General features: G+C 39.8%; 1 protein-coding gene across 1 annotated transcript in view; it reads left to right on the top strand.

Annotated features, from left to right (window-relative positions):
- The window catches only part of COL4A6 (collagen type IV alpha 6 chain), a gene marked incomplete at both ends in the record, with an annotated part of 329,278 nt that overhangs the window by 267,146 nt on the left and 34,967 nt on the right, over positions 1-27,165 (top strand). The window contains 16 exons of the mRNA XM_080910167.1: positions 1,200-1,235; positions 4,276-4,338; positions 5,645-5,680; positions 5,859-5,900; positions 7,127-7,219; positions 8,511-8,564; positions 17,119-17,178; positions 18,258-18,302; positions 18,782-18,835; positions 19,546-19,615; positions 20,622-20,729; positions 21,765-21,911; positions 23,347-23,451; positions 24,695-24,855; positions 25,541-25,720; positions 26,388-26,610. Of these exons, the coding sequence (XP_080766293.1) occupies positions 1,200-1,235; positions 4,276-4,338; positions 5,645-5,680; positions 5,859-5,900; positions 7,127-7,219; positions 8,511-8,564; positions 17,119-17,178; positions 18,258-18,302; positions 18,782-18,835; positions 19,546-19,615; positions 20,622-20,729; positions 21,765-21,911; positions 23,347-23,451; positions 24,695-24,855; positions 25,541-25,720; positions 26,388-26,610 (1,477 nt within the window). The remainder of the gene's footprint in view (positions 1-1,199; positions 1,236-4,275; positions 4,339-5,644; positions 5,681-5,858; positions 5,901-7,126; positions 7,220-8,510; positions 8,565-17,118; positions 17,179-18,257; positions 18,303-18,781; positions 18,836-19,545; positions 19,616-20,621; positions 20,730-21,764; positions 21,912-23,346; positions 23,452-24,694; positions 24,856-25,540; positions 25,721-26,387; positions 26,611-27,165) is intronic.

The following is a 27,165-nucleotide window of genomic DNA, read 5'->3' as shown; positions in this document are numbered from 1 at the left end:
AAAATCTACAAAAACGTGCCTGTCAGCTCTCAAATGATTAGAATCTGATCGATTGTCCATAATAATGTTATACTGAGCCTTACTCTTTCTATTTGTTAACTGATAGCTTGGGGGATCCTCAATAAACCATGGTTTCAAATGATGGACCCCACTCCTCTTCAGACTGGAAAGGAATCCATCACTGCCTCAATAGCAAATAGGAATATATGTGCCTGCATTAGAGGGGAGAATACACCAAGCTTGCTGAGATAACTGGCAACTTTCTCCTATCACTGTACAGGGCCTGGAACCTTAGAAACGGGACCTAAAGGCAATGGTGGGGATGGAACAAGTGGATAAGTTGAGAAGAAGCAAGGAAATGTGGGTTCTTGACTGTGGGTGTCATCGCAGACAATAGAACATTAAAGTTGGCAAAGGCCTCATGGTTTTTGGTTTCATGTCACTCATTAGGCAGATTGAAAAATCGAAGACTATATGACTTCTTCAGAGCCAGATGGCCAGTTCTCTCAAGAACGAACCCCCAGGCAGTGTTCTTTCCATGCTACAGGGAGCTTAGAGGTTTTTACTGTATGCCAAGCGGTGTAAGACCAGCAGGTGTCAAAGTACAGCCATTGTCTTAGCAAACATTGATTAAACGGGTTTTCCAGAAATCAAAGAAACCCTGGATCCAGTGGAACACAGCAATTTCCACAGGATGGTTATATTACAGATTCATACAGTGGCTTAAGAAGCTGCAAAGTAATTAAAATGTAATCAGAGTCTGTATGCTCTGTTGATTTTCCCTTGAAATGTCTGATTTGCATTGTACACATATAAGCACAGATTCTCTGGGGATGAAGGCACATGGGAAGGTAGCTTTGCTTTCCTCCTAAAGGAGCAGAAAATCACCAGCCTGCAGAAGCATTTTCTAATTGATAAGTCCCTAGCAAATGTGAAAATTAATTAATCTAGGTAAAATAGGAAATCTTGTTCAGCCAAGGCTGTAAGATTTGTTTTCTAGAGTCCAGAATGTTCACAGGGAAAAAGTAAACTGGTAGAAACAGCCAGTTTATGCATTATTTAAAACACAAGACCATGATAGTGGCCTAAGTTGCAACAATTTGTTTCTATCCCCATGAATCTCAGGTTGATTGTCTGAAACCCATGGGCTTATTTTAGTAATCTCTTCCATGTGTTCTTTGTCTATTTCTATTTCTCAGGGGGATCCTGGGCTACCTGGTCTGGATGGAATCACTGTAAGTCGTGCTTCTTGTGTTGACCTCTCAATGTTTTGTCAAGATGTCAATGATATCTTTTCACTCTTCATAGTGGAACTCAAAGGTCTTTGTAGACTTACTTACTCAAAGAAAAGCCGGAGAATTTAAATAGAACAAATCATATTAGCCACTGTTTTTTGCAGGTAGAATGACCTAAGAAGATGAATTGACCAACTCAAGTTTTAAGACAAGTAGTCTTCAGATTTTATTTAGGTCAGATCTATGTCGGATGCCCCCCCACTCCCTTATGGTTACCCCTGATGAATGCCTGAAACCATAGATAATAATACCAAGCCCTATATGTGCCATTCTTTTCCTATACCTATAGACTTGTGATAGAGTTAAATTATAAGTTAAGCATGGGCAGATATTAGCAACAGTTGCTAATAAACTACAACATACAATAATAAGACAAAGTAATAAATATTATAAATCCATTCTCAAAATAAGTTAATGTGTTGTACTCAGCATTTCTCTTGTGAAGATGTGAAACAATATAAATCCTCTGTAGTGTTAAAAAGTGAGGTAAATAATATAGACTATGAGACCCAGCATTGGGTAACTATGTAAAGGTTACCTGAACATAAATACTTGCATACTTTTTTGTTAACTGTTCTTGAACTGAGGTTGACAGAGTAGCCAAAAGTATGGAAAGGAAAACAGTGGATAAGGAGATCCACTCTATTCTCTTGAATGTATCAGGAAGGTACCATGTCTTTCACTGAACAGCCATTTTCTGTGTGTATTCAGGGTTATATACTCACTTCTTTTAAATGTATTCAATATGGAAATTTTTCTTAGGGCACTGTAGTACATGAAAGTCCACAAGTTGAACTTAAGAGATTTCTATTTCCTTGCAATCCCATATTTCCATTGCTTTCTTTTGCTTTTTACTTATTTTCCTTTGTCTTGATAGTTTTCAATACATATGGAGTATCCAGCATAAGCAAAGTGCTATGAACTATCCCACAAACATGTAGACATTGTCCCTCCCACAAAAGATGTGAAAACATAAGGGTCTCAAAAGAATTCTAGAACTCCTTAGGGAAGAATACTGTGTATCTAAAATTCTGGTAGGAGATATGTATCTATAAAAAAGAATGCAGCTTCTAAGAAGCATGAGTTTAGATGTGCTGGTCATGGATGGATGTTTATACAAGAGACATGAAGTACAGGAGCCCACACCAAAAACAAAGATGACTAAGGGCCAACGTATAGAGTCCCCCAGAGCTAAACAAAACTGACTTTAAAAGTGTGTTCATTAAATTTATATGTTAACATTCACTGTGAAAGGATGTCTGTTAGCTAATCAAAAGGTTTCTGATCAATAAGGAGATCACAAGTTACTCCTGGTTGTCAATCCAAAAGTCTATTAAGTCACAGAGAATCAGCATCACTCCCTATCTCACCATTGTGATTATTCTTCTGTTTAAATTACTAATTCATAGTATCATTTCTAGAGAATCTTTCAATTCCCTTCCTGTCATCTAAATCTTCACCTGTCTTATACTTCCCTCCCTTTCTTGGGCACATAATGACCTGTGTCCTGCTACCCCACTGGAATAGAGCCTTACATTTCCCCCAGAACAGCTTTCTCCTAATTTCAGTCTTTCCTTTAAGTATTGTTAATCAACTCCACACATTTTCTAATGTTCCATGTGAATTTTTCTTTTCCCTTTGAGTATTTAGAAGTATTGTTTTCTCATTCCCCAGTATCTGACTGCTATCTAACTACCTTGTGATTATCAATTTCTAGTTTGAGTCTATCAAAATCAAGGATACACTTTTCTGTTCCATCTGGACTTTGGTTTATGACCAAAACTTACAGAGAACAATATCTATTAGGTTAAGGTAGTTGATGGTGTTTCAATAGCCAATGACCTGGGTTTTTTGTTTTTGATTTTTATTTTGATTTTTACTGTTGTTGATTGTTTTGTTTTAAGTACTACCAATTACTGAGGAAAAGATACTGAACTTTTTTTAAACTATAATATGGTTTATCTATTTTTCCCGCAGTTTTCTCCCCTCCCCCCTCTCCTTCCCTCCCTCCTCTCTCCCTCCCCCTCTCTCTGCTTTGTGTATGTTGAATCTCTACCGTTAGATGTAGGTATATGTAATATTATGATGTCTTCTAAAAGTGACCCATTTATCATTATTAAGTGCCTCTTGTCTATAGTTAATATCTTGAAGTCTGGTTTATCTAATGCTAAATAACTAGGTTTTTTTCTTTTAAAAATTTTAATAGTACAAATTCAAATGCAGAGCCAAGTATCATAAATTTTACAATAATCACTCATAACTTTAATATTTTATTATAATTTTTTATCTCTCTCCTGTCCATCTATCACTGTCTATCCATCAGCTACTGATTTTTGTGAATTTCAAAATACATTGCAGAATTATTATTATTATTAGTAGTAGTAGTAGTAGTAGTAGTAGTTATACTTCAATATTTGATTTGATTTTCTTTTTGTTTATAAAATACTCAATGTATATTTAGTACATTTATAATATACTATATCCAGAAATACTAAATATTTTTTGAATTTTAACATATACATACACCTAGGCAATCTAAAATTCTATTAAGTCACAGAATATTAACATTACTCCAGAAAAGAGTATCCTGCCTCTTTACAGGATCCCTGTCCCTACCCTACCCACAAAGGCAAATCCCAATGTGATTACTCTTCAGTATAGATCAGCTTTCACTTGCCCTTAGGACTTATATATAGGGAATAATATCCTGTGCAGTCTTTTGGGTCTAATTTCTCTTGCCACAGTGCTTTTCAGATTCATTCAGATTGTTCTATATATGAGTAAACTTACTACTTTTCACAGTTCTATGTCACAGTTTATTTATCAGTCACTGGATCAGTGACTACTTGGAAGAGTTATAACATTTTCTATTATGAGTAAAAATGCTATAACAACTCTTATACAATTCTTGTGGATATTTCTTTCTTTCTGAGAAGCTGTCTTGCTGTTTGACCTTAATTTTAAAAAAATCTCTTTCCAGGGTCCATCAGGATTTCCTGGATCTCCTGGAGGTGCAGGACCCATAGGACCACCAGGCTTACAAGTAAGACCAACTTAAAACTAGTGCATGGTTGCACATCCTTTACCAGGCCATGACAGGTATACATGCTTTAGGTTCTCTTATAGAAGGGCAAAAGCCATTTCTGGAAGAGTATAAGGAAACATGCTCACTTTTTATCCCTCCCTTCACCATTACAGAGTCTCACTATATAACCCTGGCTATCTTGTCACTCACTATTAAATATTTCAAGACCAGGCTGTCCTTTAAATCACAAAGAGTCACCTGCTTCCACCTCCTGAGTGCGAGGATCAAAGGCATCTTACCATTCTAGGCTTGAAACACACTCTTGCTAAGAGTTATTTGTTGTCCTTGATTTGCTTGTTTGGGTTTTTTTTTTTTTTTTTTTTTTTTTTTTTGGTTTTGGTGTTTTTCTTTTGTTTTTGTTTTGAATTTTTTTTCTAATCACCTAGTCTGTGCTCCTAAAATTACTGGTATAGCTCAACATTAGATGAAGCCAAGAGAAGACAGATACTTGACACATCTATCATTGCCTCTGCTCCCTCATTATGTCAGGCATTGTTAATTAATTAATTAATCATACCAACTACTATCATCACTCTTCTAAGGATAGTTCCAATTTTTTCTCAGTCCTGCATTTGGACATCTGGAACTACCTGTGTTTCTGATGCTAAAACTGTCACTGGTAAAGGAAGCACATAGCTAGCCTTCTCTGGTTCTGGGAAGGCCCTGTCCCCAGATCATTCTCACCAATACATAAATCCTGCTACTTCCTACTGTGTCTGAACTTCACCTAGTATGTTATGAGGATAACACATGCTATTTTACAACCTTCACATGAGTGTGACTACCAGGATAATTTGGAAGATGTCAAAGGAGAATAAAAGAAATAAAGAGAAGGACTGGAAAGATAGCCCAAGGGCTAAGAGCACATACCACTCTTACAGAGGACCCAAGTTTCATTCCTAGATCCACATATGGTAACTAACAACAACCACCAACTGCCTGTAAACTCCAGGAGCTCCACGGGATCCAATCATGATCTCCTAGCCTTGGTGGACAGATACTGCATTCTTGTGCACAAAGCCACACTTGGGCTCACAGGTACAAATAATTAAAAATAAAAATCATTTCAAAAGAAACCCTGAGAGATGAAGCTAAAGGTTCACTGTAACAGAGCCAATCTGCATCACTGCATTGAGCAGGGAGCCAACATATCTCTGTACTCTATCATCCAGCATCGCCATGGTTGTTTGTTTGTCTGGTTGGTTGGTTGGGATTTTTGTCAATAATTAAGAAATGCTAATTCCTTTCTATTTGATTAACCTAGGGTCCCCCAGGCCTCCCTGGACTTCCTGGTCCTGATGTAAGTATGTTTTGGGATTACATATCTCCTGCCATTAAGTTCTCTTTTTTTCTTCCATAAAGACACTGGTTTATTTCTATTTTCTAGTTAAAAAATAAAACTAACATATTCCAATTTAAATTGTTGGGGCTTATTAGTAATTGATTTTCTTTTTCTCCCCTGTACCCTTGTGCCCCAGGGAAATATGGGGTTAGGTTTCCAAGGAGAAAAAGGAATCAAGGTAAATAGTTTCTGAAAATACAGTCCACATCTCACATGCTGCAATAAATGTCTGTAGTTACACATATATGCACACATGTATAAATGAACTTGTTTTCTGCCTTAGAATATGACCTTCTCCATCTCACATAGGTCCCCTAGGAGAGCCATTGAGAGCTATATGAGCCCACGCCATACACGTGGGCTTTTGGAGGTTTTTTTTTTCTTTCAAAAATTTTCGTTTCCCTTCTTCCTATGTCTAAGTCTATATTGCCTCTATTAAAAATACTCTCTTAAAATGTACTCTTCCACCTAGGCACTTCTCGGCTCCTCTTTGTATACTATTGCCTGCTATTTTTCTGCTTCCTGTCTTCTCTCTAACCTTCTCTTCCCTCCCCTCTTCCATCCACAAGCATGTATACATACAAATATGCATACACATACTTTCCTACCTCTTCTCCGTCTCTTATTTTAACCCCCCTCTCTGTTTTAAACTTTCCTTATCTGTTTGTGTCTGACATGTGAGTGATGGTGCCCACAGGAAAAAAGATGTCAGATCCCTGGAAGCTGGGGTTACAGACTGCTTGATGTGGGCGCTGGGAAATGAACTTGGGTCTTTGGCAAGGGCAGTATGTGCACTTAACAACTGAGCCATATCTCCAAACCTTTAGTCTCTCTTTTAATATTCTTTTCCCTTCCTTCCCACCTTTGAACCAATCAGACATGTCCAACCTTTTGACGTTGTGGTACAATTTCACTAAAAGAAGATCTCAATGTAGGGGAGTTCTCATAACTTTTTAAACAAGTTTATAATTTTGTGTTGTGACACATCCATAGCTACCTTTGGTGGCACACAGTCATATGCCTCCTATGGAATGAATACAAGTTACACAGATCTGATAGAGTCTTATCACTGTTGGCAGGAGGCAGCCATTCCCCTTGCCTAAATCTCATGTGGCTCCCTTCCCATTACTTCTTTGTGTATGATCATGCAACTGTGAATCTGTTTTGGCTTTTTTCCCTCATCCATTTGCCTTTTCCCTTCTCCATAAATCTGCACAACTCACTGTTGGGCTTAACATTCTTCTTAATTCCTTATCAGTGAAATTTTGTTGTTTTTTTTTTTAAACTTAGCACAAGGGTAAAGTGGACAGTTTATTTGTGGATTGCATAAAGAAGACAAGTTGAACTTTTGCAAATATTATCTGTATGATTATCCTTTGTTCAATGGTCTCTTTGATTCTACAGGGGGATGTTGGCCTCCCTGGCCCTGCAGGACCACCACCATCTACTGGGGAATTAGAATTCATGGGCTTCCCCAAAGGGAAGAAGGGTTCCAAGGTAGTAAACATTTATTATAGGAAAAATTAACAGAACCTAATACTCAAATTCAAGTCTAATATTCAGACTAACCTGAGCCAATTCCAGAAGAGAAGTAGTGGGTTTTTCTTTGGAAGGGAAGATAAAGCTGTCTTTGTTTTGTCCTTTATGGAAAGAATTCTGAAAATCCTGAGGGTTTTTTTCTGGTGTATAGATAGATGTTAGTGTACCTGTATCTCACTATTCCTGTAAGAATTATTATTTTTTGCCTCAGACTTGAGTATTCATTTTTTAATCTGCCAAATAACTTGAAACAGGCATTATATGCTTGATCTTTTCCCTAAAAATTCCAGACTTCTCAGTATTTAAATTTTCTACTAAATACATTAAGTATAAATGGTCCCTTTTGAGTTTTCATTTTGAAGAAGTTATTTGCCATCAAAGGTTTGTTCTAAGTCCTGGGGTAGAGAAGTCAGGTGTAGCGAGCTTGCACAGGGGCATGGGCTGTATTACAGCACTGGAGGAAAATAGTTGACTTTAAATATCAAGCAGCAGAAGATGATCTAATTTGCCTTACCTGAATCACCATGGCTTAAGGTTATACTTCATCTGTCCAATAGCCTATAATTGTCTCCATGCTTGTGTTTCAGTGGTTCTATTCTGCTCAAGTGCACAGATATCGTTCAGGAACCTGCAATTCCTTCCTGAGGTTCCTTTAAATTTTGCAATGGTGAGGGGGACCAAGATAGGTACAGATCAAGTCTCACTTCTTTAATTTTGTCCTTGTGGACAACCCCAGTTCCCTCTAGCTTTATGTTGGGAAAATTCTTGATTTGGGACCAGTCTAAGAGTGTGTAGGAGGATTATTTACCCCTCCAGTTTATCCCTAAACCATAGGGAGCTTTGCCATGGCCTGTGTAAGATTAATTAGCACTTCAGGGAGAGGAACATTAGAATATTATGTGTCTCTTTCCAATTTTTGATTAACATTAGCTCGATACCATTCTCTTCTTTGTAGCCTATATTTTAAAAGCAGCTTCTTCCACCAGAAATGCAACAGCTAACCATTCTTATATTCCCCAATTCATGTGAGTGTTTGAGATTAAGTATTAGTCATTTACTTTTCCATAGACCAAGGAGCTCCCTAAACTAAGGCATCCAAGCAAGCATATAGATCTACACCACTGTCCCATAGTGTGATAGTCACACTTCCTGTCTCTCTACTGAGCAGTTCAAGTACTTTGAACGAGCATCGATCCTTCATGTTCATTGCTTTTTGTCACCACTCATTAGCCTTTGATTAATTTTCCAGGGTGAACCAGGGCCTCCAGGTTTCCCAGGCATGAGTGGCCCTCCAGGTGTCCCGGTAAGGCTTCTTACTTTGTAAATATATATTCCGGGTCTGATTAAATAAAAAGCACAATATGGCTAACAAAAAGATCTCCCATGGTTATTGCTATAAATGTTACCATCTTCACGGAAGACCTTCAAAGAAATATTCTTGTTTCCTGACCTGCTGGAACATTTAGCATAATTCTCCATGAAGCTGTATTTTAGATGCTATCAGCTCAAACTTTAGAGTTAGAATAGACCTAGGCTTGACTTCTGGCTCAAGAACCTCTTAATATTTTTTTACTATTGTCCTAACCTACTAAAAGAGGAGAGCAGTGGGCTATATCTGAAGATTAAATGAGATTAGCCACACTAGAGAAAATTTTGAACATAGCTGACACTTATCAAATGTTCAGTAAACAATATCTGTTCCAAGTAATCCTATCTTTACTTTCCTATCTTCCTTTCTAGTTAAGATGCTTACACTCAGCAGATGTTTTCAAAAGACTTCTATGTGCCAGCTTTTCTACTGAACTCTGAGGCTATGAGAGCAACTAAGTAAAAGTTCCCTTCTGTCCTTAATATTACATTCTAATGGAAAAATGATTAAGAATGTACAAAACAAGCAAGGAATCAATAGCAAATGCAGGGCTCATGATGTAGCTCATTGGTACACTGTTTGTCTTGCATTCCCAAGGCCCTCAGTTCTATTCCCACTGGTACAAAGAAAACTCAGCCAAAAAAATGTCCATACAATGGTGATATATACAAGACAGAAGAGGGATACAGTAATGAAGTCTAGATGAGAAAACACTTGGGAAAGTGTGGTCAACAGGAACCTCTCTCTTCTGAAAGAAGTTCTATACAAGCTGAGAACTCTATAATATGAAGTAGCAGGTCATGCAAATATTATAAAAAGTGTTTATAGGCTGAGGGTACCATAAAGATCAACACCTGTGGTTGGTTGATTTGCTCAGCACTTCAGAGGCCCAGCAAGGTGAGTGGTCAGGACCCAGTATGGGGAGCACATAACTATTGTCCCACCAATTAGGAGGCTGAGGCAGAAGCATCACCAGGAGTTCTCAGAAACCATGTGTTACACTTCAAGACCTTATCTCAAAAATAAGGAAAGGAAAGGAAAGGAAAGGAAAGGAAAGGAAAGGAAAGGAAAGGAAAGGAAAGGAAAGGAAAGGAAAGGAAAGGACAAACTGAGAGATGCCAATAAACAAGCAGAGACTTCAGAATCAGGTCACAGCTAGCTTCAGAAGTCAATTGTGGCTTTTATTTGGAGTGTCATGAGATGCTATGTGTGTGTGTGTGTGTGTGTAATTGTATGTGTGTGTATGTGTGTGAGTGCACACCTTTGTGTGTAAGTGCACATTCATGCATGTACACATGTGTGTGGAAGACCAAATATGACATTGGATATCTTCCTAGACTGTTCTCCACTTTGTTTATTGAGGCAGGGTCTCTTGCAGAATCATGGTCATCCCAGGGATCCCTTCCTTTGTCTTCTGAGTGCTTGAATTACAGGGTGTTACCATGCCTTCCCGTCTGTTAAGTGGGTTCTGGGAATCTTCACTCTGCTCTTCACACTTGCATGACAAGCATTTTATCCCATCTCCTCATCCCTGGGTTATGTTGCTAAGATCATTATGGCTGGGTAAGGGAGAGACTGGAGGATCTGGAGCAGTAAGAAATCCAGGCAGAAGACACTGGTGATAGCTCAGACCATGGTAATAGCAATGGAAATGGAGGCAAGAGGGAAAGATAAACATTTTCTTGTGGGACATTTCAAACACATACAAAAACAATGGCATCATGATTTTTGGGGGTACACTTTGCCTTGCTTCCATAATTAGCAGCAACACGTGCTCTATGTGAAGCCTATTTCATCATAAATACTTCTGTATTTCTCAAAAGTAAGGACTTTTTGAAAACTTAACAATTAGTCATCATGTGGTATTAGCCAAGCAGGCAGAGATCTATGATCATAAATGTAGTTTTCAGGTGCCTTGTTTATGTGAGAACCCAAACAAGGCCACAGCATTGCATTTGGTCATCTCTTTTTTTTTTTTTTTTTTTTTTTTTTTTTCTGAGTAAATATTTTATTTAAAAAAAAAAATTCTTTTTTTTTTAAACAGTCCAGTCGTTATTTCCCTCCTGGGCTACCCTCCAACAGTTCCTCATCCCATTCCTCCTCCCCCAGCTCCGGGCCTCCCCACTCCCTGAGGCCTCAAGTCTCTCAAGTGTTAGGTGCATCTTCTCTCGCTGAGGCCAGACCAGGCAGTCCTCTGCTGTGTTTGTTGGGGTCCTCATAGCAGCTGTTGTTAGTGGCTCAGTGTGTCTGAGAGATCTCGGGGGTCCAGGTTACTTGAGACTGCTGGTCCTCCTCCTCAGCTTCTTCTAGCCTTTCCCTAATTCAACCACAGGGAGCGCTGGCTTCTGTCCATTTGTTGGACGTAAGTATCAGCAAATGAATCTTTCAGCTACTTGTTGGGCCCTGTGGAAGGCAGCTATGCCAGAATCCTGTTTCTTTTTTTTTTTTAAGCATATGTTTTTTTTTTATTTTTTTAAACGACTTTATTTTGCAAAACAAAGATAAATGTAAAGATTTTAAACATTTTTTGCTTAAAATTATACATTTTTGTCAGTACTGTTTTTTCAGACATTAAAATAAATTTTACATAAAACCATGTGAATATGTTTTTTAGTCAGTACTTGATTTTTTTCAAGGGCTTGACAGTATGCATTGAAAACGTACTAGTTGCAATAAGCGTAAAGTATTGGTCATCTCTTATATTACAAAATGTGTTCAGAAAAAGCTGACAAAATTTTCATAGATTTGGATTAGAGACCAAAGGAAAATGAGGAATCCATGATACCAAGGCCTGTCCCCACTTGCCCACATAGTGGAAATACCTGCAGACTGTAGTCCTTCCTAGCAGTACTTTAAATACTTGGTGTCTCACCAAGTGGTCAGGAAGCACAGTCGGAGGAGCCAGTGGCACAGATTGCTCCCATCAGGGCTCCTGTTACCCCACAGAAACAAAGAAACAGAGAATCATTTGTTCTATGCCCGTGATTTTAATCAGTTTTGCAGCTGGTGAATGGGAAAGGAAGTGAGCCGTGGTGTTGGAGGTAGAACACCCCCACCTTAGACTCCACTCCAGCACCGGAACTTTAGAAAACTGCTGAAATATTTTCTGTATATGTGCAATATGGCAGTGGTTATAGCTGGCCTTCTATCTGGGGCTCAAATTACACTGTGTTGAAGTTTTTCTTTGCCATATAATGACATAATCTGCAGCTATATGTGGCTACCGACCAAGCTTTTGAAATGTGGCTCATCTAAAATAAGATGATTTGTACTATAAACAAATACTCACTGGACTCAAAAACACCAGTGTGGATAGAGTAATTTGAGACAGTTCCTATTGTGTGTGTGTGTGTGTGTGTGTGTGTGTGTGTGTGTGTGTGTGTGTGTGTGTGTGTGGATTTGGATCATTAAAATCTTTATTTTGGTTTTTTAAAGTACAGCTACTGGAAAATTGCAAGTACCGTAGTATATTTGTATCAGATGGCATTTTGCAAGGAGGTTTGGGAATGAGGAATGCACTGTTCTCCGTAGAGCATTTTGTACAGACTCTAGTCACCTGGTATTATCCCTGTGAGGTGAGTCCAGGTTGGTCCCTCTTGTCCTGTGGAGGACACCATGCCCTGAGCAGGTGAAGAGCCTTCTCCAAAGACGCACATAACTACTTGGAGAGCTGAGACTGCCATTCAGTATTGAATTTTGCTGGTTTTGTTTCTTAGTTGTTTTTTTTTTTCTTTTATCAGAATGAATAAGTGTTGCTTAATCATTTTAGCTATTTTTTTCCTTTTATTGAAATGGATTTTTTAAATCACATAATACATCTCGATTACAGTTTCCCTTCCCTCTACTCCTCCCAGTTCCTTCCCATCCATTTCCATCCCCCTTTTGCCTCCCATTGGAAAACAAACAGGCTTCTAAGAGACAATAATAAAATGTAATAAAATAGAAATAAAACAAAAAGGAACACACCGGAATTGTACAAAACAAACAAAAGAAACAAAAGAAAAAGCGCTCGTGACAAGTCGCAAGGCAGAGATCCACACATTCACAAACCCAGGAATCCCATAAATATGAAAACTGCTAAACTAGAAGCCATAATATACACAAGGTGGACCTGGTGCAGAAGTACAAGTCCTGTCTTCATTCATTGAGTGATGGCAGTGAGTGTGTTTGCTCATACCATACTGCCCCCTGCCGTCCAGCTCATCCAGAGGAGGTGTTTTGGCTCTTAATTGCCAAGATTTAATGATCTCTGCTGCTCCGGGATTTAGGATTCACTGACTCATGCTCCCTCCCTCCCTCTTTCTGTACTTAGACCTGGGAGGATCTCCTCCACCGCAGTATGGACACATTTCCTTTATGCCTGTTAAAGAGACTGGCTGACGACAATACGTGCTGATAAACTGCAGTACTGTTCCCAGCTCAGTATTTGCAATCTTTCCCAGTTCTGGTTGAAAAACATAAACCCTAGCTGGAAACAAAAAAGCATCAAAGCTGGGGAAATGCTTCGTTTTGCATATCATACCATATTGCATAGAACAGAAATCAAGGACATGGTTCTCAGCTCACTGCTCCATGGATTCAGTGGGTGACCGTAGCTAAATCATAAACCGCCTTCGCTCTTCTGTTTACCTGCTTAATGCGGATGTTCATGAATACCTTAATTTGCCTGACAGCAAAGTTACCAGAGGAAAGCCGATAGCATATGTGAACTGTCATGAGGTTTTTCAAACCTAAAGCCGTCATCACACCAGCTTTCAATAACCAATGCTTACTGAAAAGCAAAGCCCCGTGGAGGACAAAAATCTCTAGGGAATCAAAGTATTTCCCTTTCTTCCCACTCTAGCTGGAATCTTTGCAGGAGATAAAATGGCCAATCTGACAGGTGTATGACTTGTATTCTTTCTCTTGCAGTCCCGACAGTTAAGGGGAAAAAAATCCTCAATTTTCTGGCTTTGTCACAGCTTCACCCACTTTACCTCGTTTGTTCCTCGCAGCATGCTACACTTGTAGGCCACAGGTCTCTCCATGGAAGTTGTCAGAATTGATTACACATGTGCCCTTTATCCAAGGACTATGGACATACAGGAGATGCTAAAATGGCAATGTTCAGGGAGAGAGCAGAAATAAAACTGGCAAATCCTGAGGGTTAAGTAGTCAGTAGATCTGAGGGAACACCTGATTAGGTGAAGACTCCTGACTGAGCTTCCTCAGAAACAAAAAGCAGCACCAGAAGCTGGAGGGAAGTGGAGGGAGCTGGTAGGAGGGGCTGGAAAGCTAAGCTAGTGCCCTAAGAATTCTTCTGGGATTTGGAGGAGTGGGAAGGTGGGGACAGCCATGGCAGGCCTATTTGAGTCAAGGCCAACAGTAAAGGGTCAGGTCTCAGGATATCCATTTAAAACAGTTTGTTCAGCTGGGTCTCAGAACAGTGCCTCCCTGTGCTGGGAGACAAGCTGAGACCATGGCCCAGGAACTGGCCAAGCCATTTATCTTTTATTGGCTCTAAGAGAGAGACAGAGACATAGAAAGACAGAGAGAGACAGAGAGACAGAAACAGACAGAGACAGGCACACACACAGAGAGAGAGAGAGACAGAGAGAGAGACAGAGAGACAGACTAGAAAGAAAAGAAAACACATGGAGGGACCCATGGCTCCAGCTGCATATGCAGCAGAAGATGGCCTTGTTGGGCATCAAAGGGAGGAGAAGCCCATGGCCCTGCCAAGGCTCAATTCCCCAGTATAGGGAAATGTCAGGGTGGGGAGGTGGAAGAGGATAGGTGAGTGAACACCCTCATAGAAGCAGGGAGAGGGGAGGGGATGGGAGTGGAGGGGAATTCAGGAAATGTAATTAAAGAAAATATTCAATGGGGGGAAAAGGAGAGTGGGGGTTTCCTTTGTTCACGTTTCACGTATTTATTTTTCTTCATACTTTTCACAAACTCTGGACCTCATAAAGGTGAAAAAATACAGGTTGTCTCACTTTTTGAAGATATAAAACAACCCTTCTATTTATATCCCTGGGAAGGGCATATAGGACATGTTACAGTTCCTAAGTATGTTGTTGTTGCCGTTTACCATTTGCCATAGTTTGATTCTCTGTGGCAGTACTGTACTTAATTCAGCAAGTATTTACCAGATTACTTTGCACATATGCAGTTGGCAATAACATACTTCAGAGAGAGACTGGAAAGACCATGAGGAAGGTGTTCCACTTACAAGACTTTCTTATATTTAGTCTTTGTGACTAAAGAGTTTGGGGCAGCACTGGAACATTTTTGGACAGGTCAGGGAAGGTTACTTGAATTATTCAACCTTAGAGGCCACTAAATAGTTTCCACCAGGTGGCAGCACACCTTGGTTTCCAATTTGATTGGTTTGAGGTGGGGGTTGTTATTGTTTTGTTTTTGGGTTTTCTTTTTAAAGACAAGGTTTGCTCAAACTCACATCTGCCTGCATCTGCCTCCTGAGTGCTGGAATTAAGGTTGAGAGCCACCATACCTGGCTTGGTTTCCAATTTGAAATATGGGGGTGAAGGAGGCCAAGATTTCAAAGAAGTTTGCATTCCACCTGATTTTTTATTATATTTTTATTTAACATTTGGGAATTTCGTAGACTATATTTTAGTCACATTCATTCCCTTCCCCCAACTCCTCCAAGCTGTTCTCCCACCTTCTCCGCACCCAACTTCATGTTGTCTCTTTTTAAAAAAGGTGGAGCTGGGGAGTCCAGCCTGTGTTAGGTGGTCACAGTTCTTTTAATTGGACTCTGGATGAAGGCTGCCTTAGGATTTTATTGCTGTAAACAGATACCATGACCAAAGCAACTCTTATAAGGGGTAACATTTATCTGGGGCTGGCTTACAGGTTCAGAGGTTCAGTACATTATCATCAAGGTAGGAGGCATGATGCAGGCAGAACTGAGAATTCTACAACTTCACCTGAAGGCTATAAAAAGAATACGTGCTTCCAGGCAGTTAGGATGAGGGTCTTAAAGCCCACACCCACAGTGACACACCTACTCCAACAGGGCCACACCTTCCAATAGTGCCACTCCCTGGGAAGAGCATATATAAACCATCACAAGGGCTGAACTCTGTCAAGGCAGAGAAGGAAAAAGAGATGTAGTAACCAAAGCTGTATTTGAACTGTACCCTTCAAAGATACCCTCCCCTCAATGAAAAAGCAATAGAAGACCCACAATTGATTGTTTTTTAACTCTTGAGTCTACAAGGAGACACAGGAATATTCATCCAGGTTGTAGTACTTGTGGTAATACACAGATTATTTAAAAAGTAAAAAAGAAAAAGAAGAAGAAATGTACAGGCGAGATCAAAACAGTGTCCTCATACCAGCTGAGTCAGGTGACACCAAGGGAACAATGAGAGATATGCCGCATCAACAGTAAGCAAATTTTGACAAACTTGTACCTGAGAAAGCTACATTTCCTCCTTTACTTTTATAATGGGAATAAATGCTGCTTGATTAAATATATGCTCCAATATGCATAATTTTAAGTAGCTTACAAATGATTTAAGTTTCCCATGAAAGACTTTATTCACTTTGATAATGACTATTTCTACAACTTAGGGGCCTGGATGTTGGCTCTGAACCCAGACTTGACATAGTTCTCTCTCAGATTGCTTCTTAAATTTTCTGCTTGTCTCTAGAAAGCCCATAAATCAAATCCATGGATGTAAGTCCTCAGCTCTTGTAGGCAATGCAAAAGGAAGTAATTACCAACTAACAAACCCCTTTGGTGTACTCTTAGGATGTGACAAGGTACTTAACAGTACCAGTAAGGAGCTGTCGATTGAACTATATCTTTCCCATGGAATAGGATGCTATAGTTCTTTTATGTAAATGTTTTCCTTCTAGTAGAAATTCCCAAACATTTATACAATCTTCCATTGTTTTGACAGAGTCAAGTTCTTAGATGGCAGAATGCAGCTGCTTCTAATAGAAAGGGCTCTGGAGTCATAGAAGACACAGCTTTCTCATTGATTCTTATCCTTCCTGGAAGTTACTTTCCTGGTCTATAAAATCAGTGTGGGGGTTTAGGCAATTTTATTATTTCATGTTGTTAGCTCATGATGCTACAAGGGCATGTAGGAGTATTTTAGGGGAAAAGACGTTACTTTTAGAGACACATAGTAACACTCAATGAATAGTCCAAAAACCAAAGAGCATTCCCTAAGTAATCAGTAGAGCTAGTTTGAAATTGCCCCCTTCCTTTGAATAGAGCCAGGCAATTAGTGAATAAATGATTGATTGATTGACTGATTGATTGATTGACTGATTGATTGAAATATAGTCTTGCTAGTTAGCTTTAGCTAACCTGACATACACCGTGTAGCCAAAGCTGGCCTCATGTTCTACCATCTCACAATCTTTCTGCCTTTGCCTCCAAAGAGCTGGAATTACAGGTATGTGCTATCACACCATCCCAATGAGAAAATGAATGTTATCATTCATGGCTTCTCTTTTCCTTCAGGAACTTGGATCTATTGGAGAAAAAGGAGAAAGGGGGATCCTCGGTTTGCCAGGACCTAGGGTATGAACCTGGAATGTCATTTGTCTGAGTTTGTCAAATCCCTTGATCTATTTTCTTTTCTTTTTGTTTTCTTTTTCTTTTGTGAAGGAGATATAGCTCTTTCTTGTCTTCACATTATTTCTTGTTTGGCCCTTTACTCATGTAACTTGATGTCTAGCTAAGCTACTTTTCTCAACTTTCTAGCAGGCTTGCCTCTCCATTTATCCTCATTCTCTTGACTGAATGGCTTCCTTGAATAAGGAATGATGTAAGCACTACACCTAGGTGGCTGCATAGTCTACTTGCATTTCTGACATTCATATATAAGTTTCTTCTGGGCTAAAATAATGACACACATGTTTTCTTGCTTTTATTCTATTATGCTCTAAGAGGGTACAGGCAAGAAGTAGAACAGGAATAGAATAGTGCCAAGTGTAATCTTTATAGGACATAAACAAGTCTGGAAACTTTCTAGAACAAAGTGAATAATGTTTGGAGTCGGCGCTTTCTAAAATTATTTTATTTTGAATGGAGAAACAATTATCAATCTTTCTGATTTTTAGCTTTCAGGAACTGATACCTTAGGTTTTAAGAAATTAGTCAACTTTATTTTGCATAAGCATGTTTTAGAAAATTGTGCTTTTAATTTGTCCATGAGGGTGTTAAAGCTCTTTAAGTATTTAAACTTAAATTAACACCTCATTGCCCTGTCATTTCTTTATCTGTTATCCCCTATCCTTTGTCTTGAAAAACTCATAACCACCAACAAAGAATATGTTTGTGGTAACAGACAAAAGGTTGTGCAATAGTCTATTTAGAATCCTCTAACTTGGAACCAATGGAACTACATATAATACCACCCAACCCTTCTACTAAGGGCCTTCTAATATCTCACTTTACTTAGCTCTTTAAAAATGTTCCATGAAGCTATTCATCCTACTGGTTTAATACTTAGAAAGAAGTCATTAAGCCAAGTCTAGGATAATTTTCTTACCTGGGTTTAGGAGCTACTACTCATAACTTTGTTATGTGAGTCTAGCAGGCTTTTTTCCCTAGTGTGATGTATTCATTTTTTTAAGGTGTGGTTCTTCAATTTACAGGGTCCCATGGGTTCAGAAGGAATACAAGGTCATCCTGGGAAACAGGTATTTTGAGTAATATCTCTAAAGCTTCCATATACAAAATCCTAATCAAAATATCCTTTGCTTTCTTTAAAACAGCCAAATGAAAATGCTGCTTATGATGTACATCATCTGCTCTCTTTAATAATATAATTTTATAATCTTAGAGACTCTGTTTTTTTGTTCTTTTTACCCAAAGGGATGAATAACCACTGTTACATTACATTTTGTGTTTTGCTGTACCATAGTGCAGTAATGTATGGTGGCATGTTATCAAGGGTTAGCAGTGCTAGCTTGCTTACATCCCTACTCTTGTGACTCTCATGCACTTTACTATGCAAGTTGACTACCAGAAGCCATATTGTCATCTGGAGAAATGTACAAAGCTGTACACAGTCTGAATGACTGCAAAATTCCTGTACAATTTGCCCTGGCCTAATCCACAGGCCAGCCCCCTTAATTACTTTATGTGGACTTCGTGATAACTATGTTTCTATCACCAGGGAAAGAAGGGGATTTCAGGTTTTCCTGGGACTAACGGATTCCCAGGAATTAAGGTAATATCATTGGGAAAAACAGCTCCCAGATTTTAGAAGTGAAAAATATTAGGGATTCTTATAAATGCCTACATATGAAATAGAGTATTTTTAATATTCTGGTGTTTTAGATGTCATTTTATTTTCTTATGAAATGCATGTACCCCATGCTGTACATAAATATGATAATCATTTCTCACATGTTACCAGCATTTAGTGTTTAAATTTCTCTACTGACAATGCATCCTATTACTGCCTACCCTAAGACCCACTCTGGGTATTTCTCTGAAAAATATTTTAGTTGCTGAGTCTGTATTTGTGAAGATTAGGACTTTTTCGACTTCCTTTGCCATTATTTAAACAAGAGTAGTATCCTTTAGAATCTTAGGCCTGCTGAGAACAGAAGAAAAAGATTGAGTTCAGTTTTCTCCTTAGCTGTGTTATCTGTGTTGTGATACATTTCCTAGGTCGAGAAACAGACTGTCTTATGGTGGTATTACAAAAACAAACTGAGAGCTCTAGTCCTTGAAATTTTGCAGATCCTGCTACCTTGTGTCACCTTCACCTTCAATTTATTGTCCTTAGAAATTAACCTCTGAACCAGATGAGTCTGGAAATGAGCCAAGGAGGAAAGGACTTTCTACATTCCTTGGGTTTTGCTTTGAAGGCACATAGATCTTGGGTGATGGAGTCAAGACATCTTTTGTGTATAATCTATTTCATCTTTTCAGGGTGAAAAGGGTAGCATTGGTGTGCGAGGCCCAGACAGTTTCACTGATGCAGATGGCACTGTGATCTCAGGTGCTACTCTTTATTGATTTGATTGGAGAAGAAAAGAGAAAGTGTTAAATTCTGTAGCTCCTGTAACTGTTGAAATGATACATTGTCACCCACTGAATTCCTGACAGTATCAAGGTCCACTGACAAGTCCTGAATTTACTGAATGAATGGAATTCTAATCTCTTAAACAGAGATTCCAAGTCCAGCCTCTCTCTCTCTCTCTCTCTCTCTCTCTCTCTCTCTCTCTCTCTCTCTCTCTCTCTCTCTCTCTCTCTCTCTCTGTGTGTGTGTGTGTGTTGAGTGTGTTGATCCATCAAGACAAGAATTTGGGCTTTCCTAGGCCTGAATTTAGTTGGCAGAAAGGTTTTCCTGATAGGGCTTAAAGAATTGATATCCTCCTCAGCTGGACTGCCTTTAGCCTAAAACTATAGAAAGTGCAATGTCTCATGTAGATGATCCCAAGCACAATGCTGATCTAGTTGCTAAGAGACATGAACAGTAAGATACTTAGAAATTTTGTTCTCTTCTGTCCTTATCCTAGTCACTGGGTATAGTCTACTCTTTATAGCCTCTGCCAGAGATCTAAATGCTCAATGTTCTACTCCTAGGAAACCTATGGCATTACTGTAAAAAACATTGTTAACCGTCTTAACCTCAACTGTTGACATTTAAGGCAGCAGCAGTAGAAGCTTCCTAGTACTTCATAGGTCTTGTCAGAAAAGTAAGGCTTGAACAAGACCGGGTTTTAAGTATTAACAGTAACGTGCCGGATGGCTTTGTAATTCCAGACTTTGGAAATCTGAAACAGGAGGAATGTAAATTCAAGGCCAGCCTGGGTTATATGAGAACAATTTAAAAAGTAAAATATTGTCAGAGGCTTATTTCTGGTAGGCTTATTGGTAGTTAAGACCACTAGCATCTAGGAGACCTGGGAATCACAACAAAGAGCCTGCCAGTTGTCAGGCATTTAGCAGGAAGTGTGATCCATTGTGTTTGTTTACTGTTTTTGTTTTCAATGTAATGCCAGGTTATCCTGGAGACCCTGGTGAGCCAGGCCCCCCAGGCCTTAAAGGAGATGAAGGCATCCAAGGCCAACGTGGCCCTTCTGGCACCCCTGGTCTCTCATCATTAACAGGTGAAACAGACTAATCTACTCTCCGCATTGAACAGTCCTCTCTGTACTCGAATTCCTAGCATCTTCCTCTATCACTAAGAATCCAATAACATGCCTGACTAAGGTCAAAGGAAGAATAGACTGGTCAGTAAATTCTCCCATAACTAGCTCAAAGCTAGTTAGTGTATGTGTAGAGAGGGCCCAGGTAAGCACCTTTCCATTGAGATCAATGAGTATCAGAGATGGAAAGACAATTCCAGACTGCCATTGAGGCTGGAAATAACTAGCAATCTGGGATGAGTAGCTGAAGCCCTCTCTTCACTGGATGTATCATCCAATATTAGACTTGTCAAGAGTTTTTAACAAATGAGAAGCTGGCCATGCGTGAATCCTCCTCAAGATGACTACTAAAAGCCTTCATGAAGGAGTGGCTAAAGGTGTAGCTCAGTTGAAGATAATTCCTTGGCTAGTTCAAAGCAATGGGTTTTATTCTCAGCATGAGATAGAATGTAGAGATATGGATGATATACTAGATAAATAGACAAATAGACTGATAGAAAGATGAGAAGAGATAAGATCTATATCCAGACCCTCCCATAGACTTAACTGTAGCACACAATGCCCCCAGCATCCTTTGGATGAACCCAGCAATGCAGGAACTATATTCCATTGGATATGGAAGAAAAAGAGCATGCCAGAATCTAGAAGACAGAGCTGTCCCTAATATAAACCCTCAGATGTGGGTCTATTAATGTCACTAGTTTCTAAATTCCTTAGAGAGTGGCCCCTGTAAAGACATTTGTGTTTTTAAGGCAGCACTGAAGTAGAAAAAATGAAAGTGAGAGACTGGAAATCTAGCTTTTCATCACATGTTAACCACAGTTTCCCTGACAGTTAGGCTAACTTGTCGCCCCCCCCCTCCAAATTTCCCTAGCTGTCATGAAAGAGAAGAGCAAATGGTTTCCCAAATTCTTCCCTTGTGTTGTTTTGTATACATACTGCTGACTGGAATATACCCAAACAGTAGTGTCCTCTGGTGTGGGCTTATCTCTCCAGGTCTTCCCGGGGCCCTAGGGCCTCAGGGATTTCCAGGCCTCAAAGGAGTCCAAGGAAACCCAGGACATACCAACTTTGGAGAAGCTGGTCTACCTGGCAGGGTTGGTTTGCCAGGTTTACCCGGTCTGCCAGGCCCACCAGGCCCTGGTAAGTTATTTCTTCATTTTTTTTTAAAAAAAATTAAAGACAGGTATGATCTAGAGCCGCTATGATTTCGAGGGGGCCCCTCACAGGAGAAACAGTTAAGCCAGGGTAGCTAACAGCAGTGGGGCAGTGCATTAATTAGTGGTTTAATCCACTATCATCATGGGAGGAAGGATGGATGGAAGCACCCCTGCAGACATGGTGCTGGAGAAGGAGCCCAGAGTTCTGCATCTTGATCCAACTGCAGTCGGGAAAGGACTGTCTAATGGGCAGCTAGAAGAAAGAGTTTTGTTTGTTTGGTTGGTTGGTTTTGGTTTTTGTTTGTTTATTTGGTTTTTTTTTTTTTGTTTGTTTGTTTTTGGGTTTTTTTTTTTTTCCGCACTGGGTGGAACCTAAGCATAGGATCTCAAAGCCACCTACATACACAGTGACACATTTCTTCTAACAAGGCCACACCTCCTAATACAGTCCCATTTCCCTTGGGCCAAGCGTATTCAAACCACCACTGGCAACAATAAAAAGCCCTACCCATCTGTGTCAGCTCCACCTTTACTGACAGCAACGGCACTAGAGTGTGCTTTTGGTTATGAAATAAGCAAGCTAGCACCCTGATGATCAAACACTATCTTCTGTATTCAACATTCTTCTGTCATATACAGGGCTTAGCACCCACCAACACTACTCCCCATAGAACTCCCTGTCCCGCTCTCCACCTCCTGTCCCACTACATACCCCCTCATCACCAGGATTTTGACCTGCCAGCTTCAAGGGTAGCAGAACTAGATTTTCTGAGTTTGCCATACTCAGCAGAGTTCCAGTTAGGTGGGCTGCAAATCTGAGGAAGGAGAAGCCATGCCTAGATTCTCAAGGCATCTGCTAAAATCCTCATGAGGCTAAATGTGTAACCCAGTTTGATAGGGTTTTCTTGGCATGTGCAAAGCAACAAGTTCTATTCCCAGAATGAGATAGATGATAGATAGATAGATAGATAGATAGATAGATAGATAGATAGATAGATAGATAAAATATGCATATCTACACAGATCCTGGATTGTGAGAGATAGGTTAGAAATATTGCCCAGCCTGTTTCTTTGCAGTCTAATCCTCTGACAACTACTGCTGGCACCTGCTTCCTCTTTTGCCCAGAAGAAACTTTTGGAATAGAGACTGGCACTGCTAAGTTACTGGGTGCCTTTGTTCATCTCCAAGAGCCCGTAATCTAGTGCAGTATGTGGAGCACAGCAGTCATTATTCTGCTAGTGGAGTGAATGGAGCCAAATGAGAGTCTGTTGGCTCCTCACAGCAGACTAGGCAGGGACGTTTTTGCTCCTACTCTGTTCTGTGTGTTGGGCCTCAAGGATCCAAGTTTTCGAGATTGAGATGAGTCCTTAGGCTTTTTGCCAGCCTCTAACCTTTTGGGTTCTTTTAAACTCTGCAGGTCGCACATTTGAGACTGGACCCCTGCCTAACTTAGAGCCTGGGTTCCATGGTCTCCAAGGAGAACAAGGTCCAAAAGGACATCAAGGCCCCAAAGGAGTAAAAGGTCATTTTATTTGTCTACTCCCCTCCTCCAGATCCCTAGAGAAGCTTTTAAGGGGTCCATCAAAACAATAGCCTTGGGAATGTAAGCTGAACATAAGCTCTTGAGAGGGTAGGGTATAGGACTGTTGGAAGTGTTCTAATTAGGCCTCTGAGAATGAAGCTGGAAATTGAGGTCACCCAGGACAAAAAGAGGCTTATGGGCCACTCTTTTCACCCCTCAAGCCTACTGAAGCTATTGCGAGCATCTCAGGGTGCTGACCAGAATGTCTAATGTCACTTTGCAAGACTTTAGCTAAACACTGTTTCCCAACACCATTAACATGAGGACTGTGTAGGTCAAGACCTGAGGCATAGAAAAAGCCACCTGTCTCCAATAAAGTGAATAGGGTTCCAGCAAGCTGCCTTGTAAACCAATATCCCTAATACTCAGGGAAGGTGTCTAAGATAACTGTTGAGAAATACAAATTGACTATACCTATTCAAAATGCTTGGGATCATAAATGCTTCATAATTAGTAGTCTTTGGATTTTGAAATATTTACATAGTCTTCTCCAAATAATCATTTCTAATATGAAAAAAATCCCAAATATACCTTGCCTAGGATTTCAGAGCATCAGTGCTCAGTCTTCAGTAATCTGAAGAACAAACCATTCTCTCAGCATTTCCAAGATCCCAGTTTTCTGAGAGTAAGAGGAGATCCTTCGGGATCATAGGGAAATGCAGTCCCCGCTTTTGTCACTTCTCATTCTTGAAACCATGCTCATAGAATCTCTGTAGACCTTTAGGTTGTGTACTGGTGACTCCTTTGCATGTCTTCAAAAGTGCTTTGCTGAAACTGAGCAGGATGGTGCATGCTCATCCTCACTCCTGGTAGAAGCGAAAGGACCAGAAATTCAAGGTCATTCTCAGCTACATGAGTTTTAGGCCAACCTGCACACATGAGACCTGTTTTCTAAAAATGCACTTCACTGAAACTCCTACCATTTGTCACATAAGTATATGTATAGAATTAGATTCTAGACTCATGGTTATTTAAGTAGCAATTGGTGGTTCTCAGCATGAGACTCACTGATAGCTGAACCTCATCTCAGACTAGTAAAAACGGATCCAGTAGCACAGATGCCTTCTGATTGACAGAGAGCTAAGTCTGAGTCTCTGAAAGCTATTTGATTTCCACCCAAGGGAGGCTAATTAAGTCACTCTTTTTCTACGAGTTTATTTGATGTTTTCTGTTTTTCTTTCAGGAGATTCTGGTTTTTGTGCTTGTGAAGGTGGTGCCCCCAACATTGGACCACATGGGGAACCAGGCCTGCCTGGGATACAAGGTCCCATTGGTCTACAGGGTATTAAAGGGGCTAGAGGAGATCCAGGAACTAGGGGTGCATCTGGCCCTGCAGGGACACCAGTAAGTCTTAAGGTTTTTGACACAGAGGGAGGATTCCAAATGTTCTTCACTTCGTACCAATCACTTTCCTAAGACACATGAAGGAAAGAGGAATAAAACAATTATGTGACAACAATCTCAGGAGATTTTGCTTAAATTCATGCAGTTAGCCAAATCAATTCTTGTTACCATTGGCAATAACAAATCACAGTATTAATCAGGTATACAAGAAACTCCCTCAACTATTGAAAAGCTACAAGCACTCATTATTAAATCTAGCTCTAATTGGAAATTGTGCTGATGAATATAATGAAGAAAATTTTCTGCAGAGAGCAAATCAAGAGCAACTTAGGAAATGAACAAAACCAAAGCAAAACTATGGGCTTTTGATTTGTCACATGAAGAAATCTGACCAGATGGTCTCTAAAGTCTCTTTGTCTCCCTCACTTTCTTCCTCATGCTAACTTAGCTGCCTGACTAGCTAATGCTGCTTAGGGATTAAGATAAAGCTCCATCCTCATAGATTTCAAAATTTTGAAAAGGTACAGAAAATGTAAAGTAGTTACCCAAGACAGGAACATAATCATTTGCCAAGAACAGTGTCAAAAATATCCCCAAAGCACCAGTTTTAGGTCATATCTTTGCCAAGCAGTAGAGTTCTATAAAGGCTGCACCTCCTGATTATTGTCTTTTGTTTCATTGTCAGGGGTTATTTGGACCTAGAGGTCAGACAGGCCTCAAAGGAAAGAAAGGAGAACCAACTGTCAGTAGAGGATTAAAACTGTCAGGGGACAAAGGTGACCCTGGTCCTCAGGGAACCCCAGGTTTGCCAGGAGCTCCAGGCAAGGATGGAATACCGGGCTTACCAGGCTTCCCAGGCATTCAAGTAAGTAGATGATTCCTAAATGGTTAGCCCTATCAACCACTCTACTGGAATTAGGGATGATCTGCTAGTTATCACCTTATGAAATAAGGTAGACAAGGGAACCTGAGTCCCCTGACATGTTGATTCAATGCTTTTGTCTTCTGTAAATATAAGAAATTTTTCTCAGAATACTTATTGATAAGTGCTTGGAAGAGTTAAACCTATTAATTTAAAACAACACAGCTTCCCAATAGTTCCCTCCTCCAAGTAATCCAGTTGCTTTCTTTGACCTCAACAGTTGTTCATTCCCTGCTTTCTTCCTTAGACCAAGGGTTCTCAACCTTCCTAACACAGCAACTCTTTAATACAGTTCCTCATGTTGTGGTAACCCCCCCAACCATAAAACTATCCATGTTGCTACTTTATAACTTTAATTTTACTACTGTTAGAATGATAATGTAAATATCTGATCTGTGAGTCCTGTGGAGGTCACAACCCACAGATTGAGAACCATTGCCTTAGCCCCATCCAGAGTTGATAAGATCCCTTTTCAGAGGTTGATCAATGAACAACTAGAATGATGGACAATTTTCACAAAACATTGTTCATTGACTACCTCTTTCCTGTGGTTAGAAGCCTTTTCAGATAAATCTTTAAAATGATTTTTTTCTTTTTCTTTGTTCTTTAGGGAGATGGTGGGTATGGCTTCCCAAGTGAAAAGGGGTTACCAGGACTTCCTGGTGAAAAGGGCCATGATGGTCCAACTGGACCACCAGGAATTGGGCTACCAGGACTTCCTGGGCCCCGTGGACTTCCTGGAGATAAAGGAGTGGATGGGTTACCAGGGCAACAAGGCCTCCGTGGAGCTCAAGGTGAGTCATATAATCAGATAGTTTTGGACTTGAAAAATCATCCTTTTGTAGAATGACTATGACTCATATGTATGAAATGCGTCATAAAATGAGGTCTGGCTAGCTATAATCACTACAGTAAGTCCTCAGGGGTTTTAAAATAGGAAATGGATCATAAGTGTATTATGGTAAGTTCAGAAGATAGAACAATGTGGATTTCAGCTCTGCTTAATGGAAACCCTGCTATTTGAGCTATCTGAAAATGTCACAGCTATCTAGACAGTTTATGAGGTCATAGTCCATAGGAGATGATGGATGACTATGTTCCAAATATCATCAAAGTAATTTGTGGACAGTTTGGTAAATAGTCCTCTAAGTTGTATGATCAGCAGACAAAAACACTTTCCCAGCTAACAGAATCTCAGATAAGTTAAAGATTCTAACCTAATCTTTATGTGCTACCTAACTTTCTCGCCTTTAAATAAGTTATTTTCCACTTGCATTTTGAAAATAATAATAGACAAAATTCCTGCTTATATATTATGAGGGTTCTATACCATAACTGTCTTCTGTGCAGTCAGAACATCTATTCATCACAGTTCTTGTGTGCTGTGA

The sequence above is a fragment of the Micromys minutus genome (assembly GCF_963924665.1).
Source record: "Micromys minutus genome assembly, chromosome: X".
Lineage (NCBI taxonomy): Eukaryota > Metazoa > Chordata > Mammalia > Rodentia > Muridae > Micromys > Micromys minutus.
The sequence above is the reverse complement of the archived record's forward strand: the minus strand, read 5'-3'. Positions and strand labels throughout refer to the sequence as shown.